The 19,014-nt window shown below is 42.5% G+C and overlaps 6 protein-coding genes across 8 annotated transcripts; 2 read left to right on the plus strand and 4 right to left on the minus strand.

Annotated features, from left to right (window-relative positions):
* Positions 1–374: 374 nt before the first annotated feature.
* On the minus strand, positions 375–1,382 carry LOC116210003 (uncharacterized GPI-anchored protein At3g06035-like). Of its 3 annotated transcripts, none has more exons than XM_031543802.1 (3): positions 1,144–1,382; positions 895–1,056; positions 375–807 (listed from the first exon to the last, which is right to left on the minus strand). In XM_031543802.1, exons 1-3 carry the CDS (start codon positions 1,217–1,219, stop codon positions 476–478), a joined length of 570 nt encoding a protein of 189 aa, XP_031399662.1. In that variant the 5' UTR covers positions 1,220–1,382; the 3' UTR covers positions 375–475. The 3 variants fall into 3 exon arrangements, with proteins under 3 accessions (XP_031399662.1, XP_031399645.1, XP_031399654.1); XM_031543785.1 differs by having other exon boundaries at positions 895–1,065; XM_031543794.1 differs by having other exon boundaries at positions 895–1,059; positions 1,144–1,378.
* A 258-nt stretch (positions 1,383–1,640) lies between these two features.
* On the plus strand, positions 1,641–3,282 carry LOC116209968 (NADPH-dependent aldehyde reductase 1, chloroplastic-like). Its single transcript, XM_031543743.1, has 4 exons — positions 1,641–1,959; positions 2,119–2,504; positions 2,600–2,958; positions 3,058–3,282. Exons 1-4 carry the CDS (start codon positions 1,675–1,677, stop codon positions 3,078–3,080), a joined length of 1,053 nt encoding a protein of 350 aa, XP_031399603.1. The 5' UTR covers positions 1,641–1,674; the 3' UTR covers positions 3,081–3,282.
* Positions 3,283–3,376: 94 nt separating this feature from the next.
* Positions 3,377–5,420, minus strand: LOC116209977. Its single transcript, XM_031543754.1, has 7 exons — positions 5,211–5,420; positions 4,592–4,686; positions 4,335–4,414; positions 4,191–4,246; positions 3,969–4,081; positions 3,813–3,874; positions 3,377–3,739 (listed from the first exon to the last, which is right to left on the minus strand). Exons 1-7 carry the CDS (start codon positions 5,359–5,361, stop codon positions 3,448–3,450), a joined length of 849 nt encoding a protein of 282 aa, XP_031399614.1. The 5' UTR covers positions 5,362–5,420; the 3' UTR covers positions 3,377–3,447.
* A 249-nt stretch (positions 5,421–5,669) lies between these two features.
* LOC116209955 (coleoptile phototropism protein 1-like) lies at positions 5,670–8,363 on the minus strand. Its single transcript, XM_031543719.1, has 4 exons — positions 7,838–8,363; positions 7,681–7,750; positions 6,488–7,573; positions 5,670–6,271 (listed from the first exon to the last, which is right to left on the minus strand). Exons 1-4 carry the CDS (start codon positions 7,873–7,875, stop codon positions 5,897–5,899), a joined length of 1,569 nt encoding a protein of 522 aa, XP_031399579.1. The 5' UTR covers positions 7,876–8,363; the 3' UTR covers positions 5,670–5,896.
* Positions 8,364–9,023: 660 nt separating this feature from the next.
* Positions 9,024–9,849, plus strand: LOC116209986. Its single transcript, XM_031543764.1, has one exon. The coding sequence runs from the start codon at positions 9,097–9,099 to the stop codon at positions 9,751–9,753; it is 657 nt and encodes a 218-aa protein (XP_031399624.1). The 5' UTR covers positions 9,024–9,096; the 3' UTR covers positions 9,754–9,849.
* Positions 9,850–9,928: 79 nt separating this feature from the next.
* LOC116209996 (alpha-crystallin domain-containing protein 22.3) lies at positions 9,929–13,787 on the minus strand. Its single transcript, XM_031543773.1, has 3 exons — positions 13,687–13,787; positions 11,084–11,454; positions 9,929–10,503 (listed from the first exon to the last, which is right to left on the minus strand). Exons 1-3 carry the CDS (start codon positions 13,701–13,703, stop codon positions 10,262–10,264), a joined length of 630 nt encoding a protein of 209 aa, XP_031399633.1. The 5' UTR covers positions 13,704–13,787; the 3' UTR covers positions 9,929–10,261.
* Between the last annotated feature and the right edge of the window lie 5,227 nt (positions 13,788–19,014).

Raw genomic sequence — 19,014 nt, forward strand, 5'->3', positions numbered from 1 at the left:
GTAGGTACCGAATCGAATGTTGGGCAGATAGATGTTCGATTTACGCATGGAATTTGGATTTCCATGCATCGGATTCAAATGGCCAAGCTGATCGATACAAAGAAAACGCAAAAAAAGCGTGTGTCACTATATAACGTTCCTTTCTCTAGTCATCGCGCCCTTTAGATGAGAACATTTTGGTTAGTTCCAACTTCCAAAGGTTGTACACTTTGAGTTGATCCATAACGAGCATAAGAAACCTCTAACGACTTCTTAGGTGTCTTGTCTTAGGATGTATCTTAGATTTTCATGCTCCTTATAAATGGAGAAAATGAGGGATTTGAATCCAGCGGACCGGAACCTTTGAAGGGCGAATCACCGATACAAAGCAAAAATTCATCAATTGCGAGCGAAATGCTTATCAAAACCCTAATATTTGATATCGAGTCCTTTAATACTCATAAGTTGATCTCGCCTCGTATATTCGTAGATTTTTTCATAGTGCCATCAACAAGACAACCGACCACATAGCCATAATCCACCCGTGCACCGGTTCACGATCCCCAGCCCCCTTTGCGAAGCTACCGCCCAGCGAGTCCGTGCTCAGGACCACCACCATCCAGTCACCATCCGACCCGAACCCAGCACCGGTGTAATTCAAATCATTCAGGTACCTCGCGTACTGCGACTGTGTGTAGTTGGCGAGCACCAGTGAAGGCACCAAATCCTGCACGCACACCGGCAAGATCACCCCGTCCCCCATATGGTTGACGCCAATGTCGCACTTCGACAGGAGCTGCAGATAGTCGGTGGACTGCGGCCCCGTTCCTAGGTGGTCGGAAAACGAAAGAAGCAACAGTCAGACGTTTTTCCCACTGCATAGATCGACATTCAATACTACGGAATATATCGGACCGGGGACGAGGTTGATGCCGTAGGTGCTGGTGCTGCAGGGATGGTTCTGCAGCCTCTCCGCGATCTCATCCGCGAGGCAGCCGGCTCGGTCGTTCTGTGCAAGCGGCAGCAGGTTCAGGGACTTCCTGTAGCTGTTGATGCCCTGAAGAAGATCATCTTCTTCTTCTTTTTCTCCGGTTGAGCAGCAGACAATCAAATGAGTGTGTTAACTGACAAAGAGAAACAGAGGAATAGAGACAGAGCGTGTACCATTAGAGCGGACCAGAGCAAATGTCGTGGCTACGAGGAAGGACAGGGACAGGAGCAGCTTTAGATCAGACATCATCAGCCCACAATGACTAATCGAGAACTGGAAGAGAGCTGAATCTGCTCATGACTTCTTGTCCTTGGAATGGGCAGAGAGCTGCCGTGGCAGCCCTGCACAGAACTGTTTCCAGAAACAATGTCCGACAGATGTCGCGCATGCAAAGACACAACCCCCTCGAGCCCAGCAACGGCGGGCAGTGGTTTTTCTCAGCTCGATCATCAATCGACATCATTACAAGTATCGGGATTCAATGAATTGGATTAACGTCATTCGTTTCGTACATTACCCTCATGGCCAGCGGAGAAGCTCCTGACTCGGACCGTTTCCACGGACGTGTCCGATGCATGCGGAAGGGCCCGCCGCGTGGATCAGCGCATCTCGCCATGTTGCTATCCCTCACCGCCCGCGAAACTCTCTTACGGACAACTATATATAAACAATCGGAACGGAGAAGTTCTGTTCTTCTGTTGTAAATGATCTGTCGCCTGCCATACTCTGTTTCACGCAGAGCACTCTCAGCAGGCTGTAGATCACTCTCCTCTCATCATCACTACCTGGTAAGACTAGGAAACCGGGGGGTTACTTTTCCGGCAAACCGTGCGGTATTTCCGGCGATCAAATTAACGGTGAAAGGAATGGCTTCGGGAGGCGACAAGTTTCCGCCGCAGAGGCAGGAGGCGCAGCCCGGGAAAGAACACGCCATGGAGCCCACCCCTCAGTTCACTTCCCCAGAGTACAAGCCGTCGAACAAGCTCCAGGTACGGTTTTCCCCCAATCCGAGTTGTTTACTCGCAATTCGGGGTTTCAGTTGGCGTCATTCTGTTTTTCTTCCGGATCTCGTCATGCACGAGCCATGTCGATGGTGGACCGACTTTCCTAACGATATCTCATCACATGAGTATATCTTTGTTCATCAGGGTAAGGTGGCCCTCGTGACGGGAGGCGACTCGGGGATCGGCAGAGCCGTGGTTCACTGCTTCGCAAAGGAAGGCGCAACTGTGGCCTTCACATACGTGAAGGGGCAGGAGGACAAGGATGCTAAAGACACCCTTGAGATGCTCGGGGAGGCGAAGAGGTCCTCGGGTTCAGACGCCAAGGACCCCATGGCGGTTGCTGCTGATCTCGGGTTCGATGAGAACTGCAAGAAGGTGGTGGACGAAGTGGTCAATGCTTATGGGCGGATCGATATACTGGTCAATAATGCGGCCGAGCAGTACGAGTGCACCACCGTGGAGGAGATCGACGAGGGGAGGCTGGAGCGAGTTTTCCGAACTAACATCTTTTCCTACTTCTTCATGGTCAGGTATATCAGTCAGTTGTTACTCAGTGTCTATGCTTATATGTTATTGTTTCTGAGAAACCGATGGCGGATCTACTCTCACGTCTCCTATCGTTCAGGCACGCGCTGAAGCACATGAAAGAAGGGAGTGCGATAATCAACACGACCTCTGTGAATGCGTACAAGGGCAATGCCAAGCTCCTGGACTACACCTCCACCAAAGGGGCCATAGTGGCCTTCACCCGAGGGCTAGCCCTCCAGCTCGTGGAAAAGGGCATCCGGGTCAACGGAGTTGCCCCTGGGCCAATATGGACCCCGCTGATCCCAGCCTCCTTCAAGGAGGAAGAGACTGCGAGCTTCGGGTCCCAGGTGCCAATGAAGAGAGCCGGCCAGCCAATCGAGGTTGCGCCCAGCTTTGTGTTCCTGGCTTGCAACCACTGCTCGTCCTACATGACCGGTCAAGTTCTGCACCCCAACGGTGAGTCCATTCGAGATATAAATTTCGAGGAAGTTTTTGCCCCCAAAAAACCGGCATTTTCTTGTAAGATTCATGTTAGATTGTTTCTTGATTTTGCAGGCGGGACGGTGGTCAATGGCTGAGGAAAAAGGGGAAGAGGATGTCTCTATTTTGTTGCCCTGTTTAAAATGGAGATATAAGATGACAGTTGTTTTTTTGATGCTAACTGCTAGCTATGTAAGGCATTTCCTATGGAAATGTAGCCTTTGAATGCCATAGGTTTTTGTTCCTCTCAATGTAAAAGTTCACTAAAATGTACAAGTTTACTATGGCACGATAAAAAAAGTTGTCACTGGGCTGTTACTTCAGTTATTTGTCTCGACGGATAAATCGTCGGGAGGGGATGGATAAGTCGTTGGGACGGGTCGTCCGATGGAGATGAAATGAAATGGAGATGAAATGAAATGCGTGCTGAGGGTCAACATGATTATAATTGAACACATAATGGTGTCAATCAGCTTCATCAGAAATGTCATCAAAGATGAGCATGTCCAGAGCAACATGTGATGATGTCCTGTCTTCAGCAGGAGATTCACTGGTCACTCCGGTTGTATCTCTGCCAACTTGTTGCCTGTAGACTTCGTCATAAGCTTCGAGATTCAAACCGGAAGCCAGAAACAGCTCCATTTCATCGGTGAATCTCTCGGCCCTCCCTGCTAGAAATGGCCTTGTGGCTTCGGAGACGGCAGCTTTGAATTCTTCTTGAACCAGTTCGGGCTGCTTTCGGCTCCTAGGTCCATGCCTGGATGGACGGCAAGATCAGCTTGTATGTCTGGCCAAACTGAACAGAGTGGGAGTAGAGACGTGATTGTCACCTTATGAAGATCGAATCGATCACGCCCAGTATGTGATGTGCGACGAGGTCGACATCTTCCTCCTGCAAATATGTGCGTTATATCAAGTTGCAAGTCAATCAATACCCGAAACATGATCACCTACCGGAAGACAGGAAAATGATAATATAGCTTTACCTGCATCAAAGCCTGTATCTCTCTTTTCACCCAGCTACTGAGCCAGTGGTTCGGATGCAGATACTTCCGAGACCTCCAGAACCGTTGCACCTTAAATTCGTCAGCTAAGGCACCTGATCGAATAAACATGATTTTACCGAAGCATACCGTATGACGCCTGAAGAGTAACTTGTCACAGCAGAGTGCTGGAGGAGAGGTGAAGAGCTAATAGCAGGAACAGACCTTGTCTGGTGTAATAGCACCGAAGCCTAAACTTATGGGCTTCTGAGAAGAAAACGCTGCAAAGAGTCGTAGGAGAAGCACATGAACTGATCCATCAGGAATGACAAGCATTCAAATTTCAAATATTAATGAAACATTCATCACCTATCAGTGTGTATCTGTTGGATGTAATGCCGCTCGAATGAACTTCCATCATACCCGTAAATAATCGACGAGTTCTTGGTCTGCAGATTGACCCAATGTAGCATTTCGGTTACGACGATCACAAGTTGATTAAGCATTGAAAATTCTCAAAACCTTTGCACCAACAAAACACAGATGTCTCAATCTCCCCGATGATTCACAAAGAACAACTGCAACCGTCTGTAAAAGCCACGGTTGACGTTCTTTCTTCAACAAACCTTGCAAATGGGGCATGTCACAAAAGCCGGTGGCTCGGAGTGCTTGGCAGCGACCACTTTGGTCCACTGGACGATGCATTTGTAACAGAACTTATCTGCAAGTACAGAATTTTACTATGGAAACTCAGGAAATGTCGAACGGCAAGCTAAAAAGAGGGAAATCTCAGACAAGATGAGAAGAAAGAACAAAGAACATTCTGATATTGTCTATGGTCACTAGTAAGCTCGGTCACCGCCTCAACTGAGATATTAAACCCTCCATAACCATCCATATCCTGCAACCCAAACAAGTTACTGGATTCGATAAAGCACCTACTTACTTATCAGCCCGGATTCGATAAGTTCGATCGCTAGTGAATTTCTGCGAAGCGAGAAATTTAACCACTTGGCATTGAGCTAATCGGTGAGCCGACAGAAGAAGTTTTAGACATCACAAATTATTCAATATTCGGAAGAGAGGTATCCTGACAATACCCCACCAACGATACTAATCAAGAAATCGAACACCCCCATTGTATTCTCATGCGGGTCACCGATGAAAACAGAGAATCAAGACTTCTCTTTGAGCAGAGCACAGAGAGAGAGAGAGAGAGAGAGAGAGAGAGAGAGAGAGAGTTACGGAAGCAATGATCCAAGTATGATTCTTGGAGAGCAGCGATGGGGGCGAGGCAGATGGGACATGGGTTCGAGTTTTCTGAGGTTAAGACGGTCGGCAAGCTGCTTCCCTGCTCCTGTTCTTGTTCTTGCTCTGTCTTCTCCTCTTTGCTCATTGGTTTCTCCTTCTCCGAAAGCTTCAAGCTTCAATGGCGGAACAAGAGGAACAGGCCAGCCCTTTATACCCCTTATCTATTCCACTTATCTAATGGAGTCCCTAAACTTTTAACAATTTTGGTTTTCACCCCTTTCTCCATCGGAACTGACTAGTCCTGCTATTCTCATTTTTCATAATTGAGCTCCTTATACTTCTGCAAATATCATATGCTTGTCAAATGAATCATAGGATAATTGATTAACCAGGTGTCTGTTTACTGCATAAAAGATGACCAGCCGATATACATCTTGAAAACCAACAGAATAATTCAGTGAACTCGGGAATGAAACCACTATGTTGCATAGAGAATTGGGACATTGAAGTTTCGCATTGCAGTGGTTGTTGCAGGCATAGAGACTTGGGACATCGAAGTTTCGCCTCGCAGTGGTGGTTGCAGGCATACAATACATTGAAGTTTCTAACACATCAGACTTCTCGACTTAAAAATCGATGAACATGGCACGAAACAAGAACCGAACAATTACAGTATCCCTTTATCTAACACCTCTCCTCATCTTCACTTGAAGCTCCATCCTACACATCTGCAGCTGGCTCAGCTGCAGCTTCACTATATCGACTTCTTCCTTCATCATCCTTATCTCCTTTTGGGAGTCGACCAACTGCTCTCCTGAACCCTTTCTGGCTGAGGATCTTATAACTGCCTGTGTCTTCGTTCTTAGGAAGTTTGATCCTGTGCCGGTCATGGACCTCATCATGTTCACTTGCTCGAGAAGTATGAGTCTCGTGGTCATGCTCATGGGAAGGCGGTCATTCTTCATTACGTGTTCCCGAGCTTCTTTCGTCAGTTTGTTGTGGTCCAGCGCTCTGCAGATGCTCACCCTCTCTTCTTCTGTCAAATGCGGGTGTGCCTTCAAATTTTCCGGCCAAACAAAAGATTCAGTCTATGACTATTTATTGATAACAAATTATGTATTGCCACGACTTATCTTAACAGCGCCGTAAGCTTTTAGAAACAACTTGAGTAGGCTTCCTTTTTCAAACTTCCACACCTTCATTTACGTGTAAGCTCTCGCAAAACTAGTAAAATATGCAGGCTATATAGGGAAGAGTAACAAATTGAATACCTTGAGGTACATGTCTATAGCTCGATACAGATTATCGTCGCAGGTATGAACACTCTTGGGCAGAGACATTAGGAGCGAACAGAATGTCTCGATCCTGAGATTTTTCTCCCTAGCAATGAATGCAAGATACCCATCTACCAACCTGCCAATTGCATGTATCTTCGGCCTAGGATTCCAGGAAACGGACGAGACATAGGATTCTACTGCCCTTACAACAACTCCGACGTCATAAGTTGTGTCTACCTCGTTGTCCCCGAAATTCTTGACCAGTAGATCTGTAACATGACACCGATCCAACATTGAACCTATTCGCAGGTCAAGCTGATTTGTTAACTCAGGATCAGTCTCCATTACAATCCCGAGTCTCAGGAGCTTCAGCAGGAAGTTGCAAGAAACTGAATTCTCCTCTGGAGGAAGTAACCTTATCAGACTTTCTATGGTAATTCTCTGAAGCTGGTAAGTTAGTTTCTGCAGCGTAACGTTATCAAGCAAAGTGACTCTGGAGAGCCATTTCTCGGTCCAATCAGCTATGCATGATCCTACAAGCTTGGCTTTCATCCCCCTTCTTTTTAGCCCCCCCAACACTTCTATGAAATGATCTATTCTAAGGGACGAAACATCCTCGAACCACCAATTATCAGCCTGCCTTTTGATTTCATTCCCGAAGATGAATCCTTCTGGACTGTTACAGGCCTTCTGGCAAATTGAGTCCGAGCACCGTTTCAGGATCCTCAACTCAACGGCCCAAGGAGATAGGGACTCACAGCTCTTGAGTATGAGGAAAGTGTCTTTCCAAGAAGACAGAATCACGAAGCTCAAAAAGACCTCGGTCTCTGATAAGAGGTTTGATTCATGGAAGTCCTCAGTCATCTCCAGGAAATGAGCCGCACAATATGAAGGAGCAATGTTTGATGCAGTTAGATCAAACTTTAGCCCGTAGCAGAACCTTACTACCGTCTCAAATGCTTTAGCTCCACCAGGAAGATTGTTCAGGTGGATAACAAGAGGAGGGTCAGTCTTATCTTCGACTCCTTGTTTTTGGAAGACCAATCTATTTATGTAGCCACTCCTCGAGACCATAGGCAGCTGCAATATGAGATTTATTTTTTTTGGCAAAAAACTTCAAATCTCAAATTGAAGAAAAATTACTTTGAGTTATAGTCGCGTATGGAAAAGAAAGAATTCAGGCGAACCTTGTGTAAATGGAAGCTGAACTTCCCAACCTGCACGATCAAATCGCTGGCAACTTCCGTACGAAGAACCCTGCACAAACCACATTATCAGTCATCATCTCGCCAGAAACCTCCGTTCGTGATATCATGAAGAATGCTGCGGGGTGAAAATGATCACCAGGTATTGTTTCTTCTTTCCAGAGCATTCGCAACCATTTCCAAGATATGCGCCTTGTTCTTTAGTCCACTGCTGTCTTACCGTTACTGCTTGGAATCAGCAAATCTCTACAAACTCAAGCCCTTGGGAAGATTCATACAGTGATTTAAACAGGAGAGGTCTGGGCCAAGTTATAGCGAGTTCACCGGTAGTAGTTAAGTAATTAAGAGGGCTATCAGAGTGCGACATGTCCTGTGGGGACAAACAGGAGCCAGAAAGAACAGTGTCTTGCCTTGTTTCTGCAATGTCAGCCACTCATAAGTGGAGACACAGAACATTCTTTCACTTTCAGTATTAAACTCAATCGGCTCAATCATTATGGGCATCCGTCTGTTGGACCAAAAGCAAAAAGTTCATATGCAGCAGCATACAAGTGGAAGAGGAAAATTCTTCCCAAATGCTAAGGGGGGTTCTCTGTTCCAGCTCAGGTCTAGCAATGCTTATCTGATTCTGTAAAAGCGAGGAGTTCTTTATCGGGTCCGGTCCTACAATCGGCTTCGAGAGCCAATCGATACATGTGCCGTGTCGATCTGCTATTAATGTTTCCCCTTTAATACATACCCCACATGACACGGGGATCATACGCGCATACAAGGCGAAGTCCAAAAACATATACAAGCCCCCGCCTGATTCAACCTGCCGAAAACTGGGTCCTCAGGAGTTTCGGAGGACCAACATAACTTTCAAAGCATGCTAAATAATCTTTCCGCCTAGCATACTTGATAAGAAAATTCTCGAAAATAAATAAATTAATATAGTCCCACACTTTAATATCCTTTATGGGCAAGAATTTATGTTAAAAACTTTTATACACATCTGATAAGCGATCGTATATGCTAAAATCATAAACCGCAACATTTTCTGTGGTAGTACTGGATGGATTTGTACGATGCTCTAAAAGTCACTGACTCACTGGAAATACCACTTGGTTAGGGCTAAGCCAATGAACAAATGAGAATTAGTCTCTCAAGTAATGGGACGAGAACACCTCGTGGACTCACTCTCCCCGAAGAATAAAAAAAGTGAAAATTATATATAAAAAAAAAAGTAGTGGGTGATAAAGGAAAGAATGGGAAAAAGGAGGGGACCAAAACCAAAATCTGATTTTTGCATTTAACGGTCATTTTCTTTTTGAGGTTATTGGGCTTTTCTTCGTTCTCTCTCTTCTCCTCCTTCGGCCTTTTCAGTCTGAGCGGCAACCGGAGAAAGCAGAGAGAGCCATGGAAACGAATCTTCTCCGCAAATCTCAGCACTTTCTCCCATTCAATCCAATCTTCGATGGAGAAAGCTCTTTCCGCAGTAGTCACATTGTTCTGAACAAAGCCCAGAGCACGAAACCCGTAATTTTCTCGGGGAAGAGGAAGCGGCGAAACGGGTCGCAGAGGCTGGTGAAGTTCGTGCTGGAATCGATACCCGTCGTGGCATCGTCGCTCAAGATTCTGCCGCAGCCGCTGGATGTGATAGTCGGAGAATTGATCGGCGGTGGGGACGGGAACAGGGGAGGCTGGGGCTTCCGGAGAAGCTTCGGCAGCGACGGTTGGTTCGACGGGTGGAGGAGGAGAGGGACTACGAGGAAGCTGGGGTTTTGGTGGGTCATACCGGTGTTTGGATTGGGATTGGTGTTGGGTAGGGAGGTTGGGAGTGATCTCATTCTCATGTATTGTGTTTTGGGGCTTGGATTGTTTTCGTTTGCTTTGGTTGAACTCAGGAGCAGGAAAGCAATTAGGGATGGGATCTTAGGTCTCTGCTGTTTCGGGATCTTGGCGATTTTTGGACTGAGAGCAGAAGCGATGAAGAACTGGGTTCGGGATTTTCAGGTTCGTTCGCCATCGATGAAGAGATTCAAGGGAGGAAGACGAAAGAGTAGGGCTTTGTAGATGAATTCTTTGCATTTGATTATTTCTTGTATGAGAGAAGATGAGATGTTTCTGTTTGTTCAAATTTCAAATGAGAAAGGGGTCAGTCGGTTTCAATCCCAGGATGTCGACCCACGACAATGAAACCATTCAACCGATGCCGTGTCGGGGAGATAGTGATTCACTTCACCATAACTTGTATGACAAATTAGAATCATGCCGGAGGAGCTTTCATAATAAAGTCGAAAACATGCAAGAAATATCCTAAGAAACACACAGCTCTAACAAACCTAAGAAACCGAGTTCTGATGAATCCTATGCTAAACTATCATAATATCTAGCAGAGAATAATTCAACAAAAAGCTCGATCGATGACTGACCAGCTTGAAGAAATCCTACGCTGCTCCCTCCTTTCTATACTGTTTTAGCTCCTGGCAGAATCAGCAAACTTGGACTGAAGGGGTCGTCATTCCTTTGCGGCCTTAACGTTCATTCCTTAACGTTCTTTCCTTTAAATTTAGTAATACACCTATGCAGGGAACCTTTTCTTCACAATACCCTCTAAGATTCCATCAACAAAAGAGCCACCCAAGAGTTGATTCTCAACAGGTCCAGGTAGCTGAAACTCGATGGAGAAGTGCCCCGGAGGGGGGAAGTTCTGTGTCAGCATCTTGAAGACATGGGAGTGCTTGATGACAGTTTTTTCACCGATCGTCGTTATCCCCTTGATTAAGATCTTGCCATCAGGCCTCACCTCGCAACTGAAATCCTCTGCAATGGAAAATCAATGTCATATACTTCACAGAGCAAATAAAAGGTCAAGAAATAATAAGAACAAAGAAACTAGACACCACAGTTCCTATCTTATTTCATATTATAAGACGTCAATCAGAGTCCTCCAGCATGTACATATTGACATTACAAGTTATTCTCAGTTACAAATTCATTATGTCCAACTAATCAATCTGCAGAACTTCATTTCCTCCAGCAATCAAACTGCAGTTCGTTCTATCGGACATCGAAACTAAATAAGTTGCTATTTCTCAGTCTATAAACTAGCTGTAAGTAGCCACAATATATTCATGTGTGATAATAGCTAGAGGATCGTAAACATCTGGGCTACTGAGTTATACAGGTGGAGTATATATGCCTTCCTAGAAATGAGTCCCCAGGTTGGACGTGAAAATTTGCTCCCTCTCATTTGCTTTCGAGCATCTCTTGTATAACTCAGCAACTCCTTACTCTTTTTCAACACCATTCAATCAATAAGTCCCTACAGTGATGCACAGATGGTACTACCATAGCAACAAAAGCAACGTTAAACAGAGATTGTTGAGATGCTTAGACGTACTTTCATCACGTGAAACTCCTGGGAGGAGGACACGGAACCTGTAGGTATTTTCGTTTTCAGAAAGTTCGACTCTTCCAACTACTGGCCCAATAGTTGCCAGAGCTGCACTGCCTGTCAATGTAACCCCACATTTAGTGGCAGCTGCTAGATTATCCAATTCCTCCTGTGTTGCATGCGGTGGCACATAAATTACAGCAGGCCCAGATGGCTGAGCTCCTCCCTCGTTATTTGGCTCCATCGTTGAGATAGTAGGGTTGCTCAGTGACGAAGGTGGACCAATATATGGGAAGCTGTTGAGAGGTGCTACATCAAGTATTGGTTGCTTGGGATCTAAAGGTTCAGGCCCATTACTTCCTTTTCCTGCTCTAGACCTAAAGTACATCAAAGAAGAAGCAAAGGTAATGCTGGTAATCAGTGAGATGACATTGATAAACACACAGATTTGAGGTAAGCATCTTCAAATGCAAGAAAAACTATTAGCAGCTGGAATGTTAGGAGGTCCTTCATGAGTCTGAGGATAAATCTTTAAATTAGATACTCTACATTCATATCATAAGATTGTGCTACATAGAATGTGCACAAGAAAATCAGATACTAGGCGAGTAATTTAAATGCTGCATTACTGCCTCCCCGTTTAGGCAAATATCCTGGGCACCCTCAGATTTATTCAGCTCATCTGTGGAGCTCGTGTTTACTTTTACAAAGAAATTATAGAGCACCAGCAACAGATAAAAGATTCACCTAAGCACTCAAAAATTATAGAGCACCAGCAACAGAATGATATAATAGACCATAGGACAAATAGAGACCAGATTGGAATTGAAAGAACATAACGCTGGGTAAAAATACATTAAAAACTTATTCCCAAAAAAAATAAAAAATAAAAATGAATCTATGATAAAAGTTCCAATCACTGCCATGGCATTTATAATCCAATGAGATGAAGGTTTATATAACCTCTTCAATATTGACGAATCATGAGTCATGCTTGAGTATAATAGAACCTAATAATCCAGCGAAAATCAGTGCTTAATCTCAACTCAATTCTGTAAGCTTGGAAATTAGACCGGTATCTCATCAATTACTCGCACTAATCAAATTTTCCCCTACACCAAGCTCGATAAGTACCAGATCGGCTCTCTCGATTGACATACATTACAATAATACAGAATGACATACACGAAAAAAGGAAATGCAAATCATAAAGTAAATGCGTAATTTATTCAGCAAACAATCAATGCACAGTTTAGCTGTATGAAAATGGAAGAGTGGTTGTGTAAATCCGAAAGTAAATGCCTAAGATTATCTACAACATGCTTCTTATCTACCAAATGAAAGCAAACCTCAACAGCAGAAAGTTTTCTGAGTGCAAAAAGAGAGCAAGGGAGAGACCTCAGAGAAGCCCGTGAGAGAGGCCTCAATTTTATCGAAATGTGGTCTGAGATAAAGGAAGACTGGGCCTTTTATAGGATCTAATGAAGGCGGCGCGAGGGAAACAGCAAAAGATGTGATGCATTAGGGTTGTTTAAGGATAAAATTACAAATGGAATTAAGATTATTTATTACATTTTAGGTGCATTTGCATCTAACTTGAACCTAAGAATTTATAAGAAAAGATACTTAATAGTCCCAGCAATCATCTCGCATTGAAGTAATGTTGAGTGATCGATCTTAATTTCGGCTTCAAAGCCATTGAATGAAAGTAAACAAGGACCAAGCTAGAATAGCCTAAATCATTTGCACACCATCATCAATCCTACTTCCAGACCTAGAAATTTTTGCCCGGTACATTTGAAAATTTAAAGTTGCTGTAGCAATAATTCCTCCACACTGGCTGCAATAGACTGCCATTCACATTGTACTGATTAACAGCTATATCCTTTAATACCAAAACGGCTGCTTTGTTCTCATGACAATGTTTCAGACCCTGTTAACTTTCAGCAGCCGGAACCAGAGTACCCAACTTTAATCCTACTAAAGCCTAAATATTTACTCTTTTAATCCATCCAACAATATACCCGGGCTTCGGGTACTACCCTTCCTCTCAAAATCCTTCTATTCCAGTCTACCGCCATAGTCCAAGTAGGGAGATCAGTATCATGTTGTGGAAATTCCGACTCTTTTTCTTAGCGTGGATAACAATTAAGCCAAAATTTCACAAAATCCCGAAGTGATTCATGCTCCCATTCTCCAGTTCTGAGCATATCTCCCTGCCAAGAAGGTTTGCGAATTTACCGGCTAATGCAGACTAACATTTCAATGGACCGAAAAGTTTCAGACTTTAAACAGAACAAGAAGCCCAATTTTTAGCAACTAAACATTTCTGTATCAGTGCTTCAGGCAACTCTCCTATCAGAATCTGTACCAGAAAGCAGCAATTAACTTAGAGAGAAAGGGACGCAATGCGTGTTATCGGAGTCCAAAACAACCTTAGCCGGCATTATCATGAGCTCGAGATTGCTGCTACTCAGTCCGATAGCCATGAACAGTAAGAGGAACGAGCTCAGCTCAGTCAATCGGCTCACATCAACTAGCTAACCACTTACCATAGCTGTACGAGTTGCTGGAAGTAATTCCTGTAAAGCTAGCGCGTCCGTACTCACCTCATCGGAGACGTCATTGGGAGTTTCGCCGGAGATCGCCGGAGCAGAGAGGTGAGGGTTCCCCTTTCGCTTCTCCGTACGTTTCTCAAGTAAAAAGTGACGGGTCAGGCAACTCAAGGGGTGGAAATACACTTGCAGGTCCCTATACTTTGACTTATTTGATTGTCAGTCCTCAAACATATTTTTGATGCAAATTTCACCCCTCAACTACCACAATCAACTTTCTTATGAAAAATAAAAAACAAAATTAACTCTCGATATTCATTTCAACAACCTAAATAGAAATTTCGAAAATGGAAAGTAAGATTAAGCCAAATGTTTTATTTCATATTATGAAATAGGTATTTGACATAGAAAAAGAAAAATTATTTTTCTCCAAAAATCTAGAAAACATAATCTCACCGAACGAAAGACGTCTTTTAGAATTTTAGAATAATATAAATATTCATCTTGAAAATTTTGTATCCGTCACAAACTGGATTTAATATAACATTATTCAAAATCATTACAATTTTATTTCATTGTATGCTATTGCTGGTTTAGGAAAAATCATTAATTGCTTGACATCTATGGGTGCATGCATCCCCTTTAATTACATGAATTCATATGTATTTTATTGCATGAAGTCTTAGGTGGTATGGTGGACTTTGATGATATTTACCATGTAAATTAAGGCTTAAAAAATAATGGTGTTTATGAGTATAAATTTTACAGATTTATTTTTGTTCATAGAATTAAAAATGAAATTGTAAATATATAATTGCAACTATTCATTTAGCCACTAGTTAAGGATTAAACTTGTTAAAGTTGCACTACCTTTTCCTAACTGATCTGATCCTGCAATACCTTTTCCTTTATTTATATTTACTTTATTTGATTTTTTTTCATTTTTACGCATAAAATTCAATAGTAGGTTAATTCACATAATCTCAAATGAGAGGTATTATAAGGTCACTGTTTATTCTAAAAGAAAAAAATGGATTCGATTCGATATGATGATTTTCTAATTTTGTTCCGTATGAATTCAAAGAAAGTTTTATTTTTTAAATGAAGTTATACGACGCCTTTCTTACTTATTATTATTTTATATTTTAATATTAGTATACTCAAAAGTTGTCTAATGAATCCCGCGATTCCAAATCAAAGGTGTTGGGAATTGGTGTATGCCCTAGAGGCAATCTATAATCAGTTTTGTAATATGATATCTATTTCATTATAAAACGAGGCATATCTGTTATTGTGTAGATTGCGCTAAATATGATTTTACACAATAATGTCCTTGGAATAGTAGGTTCAATAGGCATCAAGTGTGACTTGATTGTGAGATCCTATAATTACTGAACATTATTCCTAAATGTCCATAGTCAAAGTATTATCGTTAATTAGGACAACGGTAATACGGTTAGACTAGTGTGAGTGTTGATTGATGACCAAATCTCATAGGTCATGGATATGGAGATATCAAATCACACCACATGTATACATTAAGAGTAATGTGTATTGGACTGACCCGCCATGAGATTGCTACATGGTTTGTTACGTGATTGTCATTAGCATATCTCAAAGTGACTATAGTGTAATGGTCCTTTGACTTGAGGTCACCATGGATTCCTACATGTAATGTCATATACTTTGATACTGTCAAACGCTACCGTAACAGGCTGGTTATAAAGACAGTTATTGGGTATATCACAGAGCATGGAGAGGAATGTGAGTAACCAAGATAGGATTTGTCCCTCCTACGAAACGGGAGCGATATCTCACGGCCACTTGGTGGTTAAGTCTAAAAGTGTATGCATACCCAAATGAGTCGATATAACGATATCGAGCTCATTTGTTCTGATAGACTTACCCGGTAAACTAAGAAAAAGAGATATTGAGCCATACAAGGATGTCATCGACCATGCCTTGGGCTCAATAGAGATATAGAGGACAAATGGATTATATTACATGGTAACGTAGGTCACAAGGTTCGTCGAGAAATTGACTTTCCGATTACTTGAGTAATAGTGATGCATTGCTAGATGCCGCTCATTGTTTGTAATATTGAAATAGAGATTTCGATATTACTGTCAACGTAATTGGGAACCTACAGGGTCACACACTACGACTAAATTGACGAGATATTTTGGAATAATAAAAACGTCTAATTGAGATTAGATGATTTATGGTGTGACCGATTAATCGGATATTTAATGAGATTAAATTTGTCGATTAATTAGACTCGATTTATTAGATTAAATGGACCAAATTGATGCACAATTAATATGGTGACACATGGCTTTTGTTTGGATGGACATGTGTATGGACACATGTCACTTGGGGACACTAATTTCCCTTCATCCCACATCGGTCATGGGAAAAGAAATTGTCTCCCCATTTGCTTATAAAAGCAGTAGAAGAGATGGATTCAAAAAAGTGTGTGTATGCTTTATATGTATAATGTGTATGCATATATATATATACGTGCAGACATATTTATATACATATATGATATGTGTATGCATATAAGTTTATATTAATATAATTTGGGTTGAATTGTTCAAACTCAAATTGGTCCATTAGTCTAAAAATTTCGGGTGTTGCATCGGTGTTTCTTTCGAGTGTTGGTCGCTAGCACCGCCGATCTCGAAGACTCGTCGACAAAGTCGGTGTAGATACCGGTAGAGGCGTCACGCGTGGGACGCTCGGTCGACTATATTAAATATTCCAGGTACGCTTTTATTTACTCTTATTTTTCTAGTAGGTCTTGGGATTAGTTTCACGGGTAGGAAATTTTGAATTTCTGTTCCTTTTTCGCTTCCGTTGCGCCCCGTGAAACTAGCAATTGGTATCAGAGCCTAGCTAGTTAGAATCTGAGTAGATAATAGCATAAAATATGATTTTATGCTTGGTACTGGTATGATTATGTTTGATATTTGCGGTGCATGACTGTTAGACATGGACTATGTCCTAGTTGTGTTAGTATAATAGTTATACGTGTGGACTATTATGTAATAGTTACATAATAGTGTATAGTGAGATCGATTAAATGTTAATCAAATCCCTCAAAATATTAAGTCCATATCCTTCCACCGTGTAACGCTCGTCAAGACCAAGATCGATGAGTGTGTAGACCTTGCCTTCGCAGGATGCCCTTATCTATCCTAGTAAGACGTTGTGTTTACCAGTGGGTCGGACTTAACTGAGCAAGCCTAATAAGATTAGGAGTTCAGAGGCATGTAGTTGGGCATCGATCTATAAGATAAATTTGAATAAGGAGTTATTCACTCAACTAATCAAGAGTTGCATGTGATGCAATTGGGAAAGTGAGTTCCCTACCTAAATAGCCAGTTCTTGGTGAATCAGCCCTCGCTGACTCAGAGCTTGGTGAGATATGGATCTTGAGCTACTATGAGAATGATATTCTCTGAATCAATGTTGAGGGTCATTGATTTGATATAAATAGTGGGAGCAATATTTATAAAGTCCTCATTAAATATTGTTGTGTCATAATACTTATTTTGTATATTTCTATGGTAGTTACCATGGCAGGGAGCACTTCTAGTACTTTCTGTTTGCGATCCGTCCTTGATAAGGACAAACTGTCAGGGAATAATTTCCTTGGTTGGTATCGAAACTTGAGAATTGTTCTCACCCAAGAAAAGAAGCTATATGTCTTAGAGCAACCTCTTCTTGCGCCACCGCCTGACGATGCCCCCCAAGCTGAGAAAGATGCTTATAGTAAGCATCATGATGATGCCGTAAACGTCGGATGTCTCATGTTAGTCACCATGGACTCGGAGCTTCAGAAGCAACACGAGAACATGAAGGCGTACGATATGATCGTGCATCTCAGGCAGCTCTATCAAGAGCAGGCCCGACATGAGAGATTCGAGATCTCTAAAGCACTTTTTCAGGCAAGGTTGACTGAGGGTAGCCCGGTGGGTCTTCATGTACTCAAGATGATTGGGTACGTTGAGACTCTGGGAAGACTGGGATTTCCTCTTGGTCAAGAGTTGGTCACAGATTTAGTCCTACAGTCGCTGCCCAGCAGTTATAGTCAGTTCATTATGAGCTATAATATGAATGACTACAATAAACCATTGCCTGAACTGCTTAGCATGTTGAGAACAGCTGAGCATGATATCAGCAAGGGGACATCCGTTCTAATGGTCCAAGGGACCAAAAGAAAGGGCAAGAGCAAGAGTAAAGGCAAGAAGGCTAAAGGTGCATCCAATTTTGACTTGGGTGCGTTGAAGCCTAAAGCCAAGGTGGCGAAGAATGATTACTGCTTCCATTGTGGCAACACTGGACATTGGAAGCGGAATTGTAAGATATACCTGGAAGAGTTGAAGAAGAAGAAGGGAAGTGAGACTTCCACTTCAGGTATCCATGTTATAGAGATTAATGTATCTACTACTTCTACATCTTGGGTATTAGATACCGGATGTGGTGCTCATATTTGTGGAAATATACAGGACCTAAAGGACAGTAGATCGTTGACAAAGGGCGAGGTGGACCTACGAGTTGGAAATGGAGCAAGAGTTGCTACATTAACTGTAGGAACTTATCACCTAGTTTTACCTACTGGGCTTGTATTAGATCTTAACGACTGTTATTATGTACCTGCTATTAGTAGAAACATAATATCTGTTTCTTGTTTGGACAAGAAGGGATTTTGTTTCACTATAAAGAACAAGTGTTGTTCTATGTACATGAATGATGTATATTATGGCAGTGCACATTTAAGTAATGGTCTGTATGTTCTTGATCTAGATACGCCTATTTATAATGTGGAAACCAAACGGCTCAAATCTAATGATTCGAACCCGACTTACCTCTGGCATTGTCGTTTAGGCCATATTAGCGAGAATCGCGTCTCTAGACTCCATAAGGATGGATTACTGGACTCGTTTGATTTAGAATCGATCGAGACATGCGAACCTTGCTTAATGGGGAAAATGACTAAGGCCCCTTTTACCGGAAAAGGTGAGCGAGCTAGTGATCTTTTGGCTCTCATACATACCGATGTATGTGGACCAGTGAACAAGCTTGCTAGAGGTGGGTATCTCTACTTCATTACATTTACTGATGATTTCAGTAGATTTGGATATGTGTTTTTGATGAAACACAAATCTGAATCCTTTGAAAAGTTCAAAGAATTTAAGAATGAAGTGGAGAATCAGTTGGGTAAGAGCATTAAAGTTCTTCGATCAGATCGAGGAGGTGAATATTTGAGCTATGAGTTCGCTGACTATCTTAAACAGTGTGGGATTTTATCTCAACTGACTCCACCTGGAACACCACAATGGAATGGTGTAGCTGAGAGGAGGAATCGAACTTTAT

Source organism: Punica granatum, chromosome 1 (genome assembly GCF_007655135.1).
Source record: "Punica granatum isolate Tunisia-2019 chromosome 1, ASM765513v2, whole genome shotgun sequence".
NCBI lineage: Eukaryota > Viridiplantae > Streptophyta > Magnoliopsida > Myrtales > Lythraceae > Punica > Punica granatum.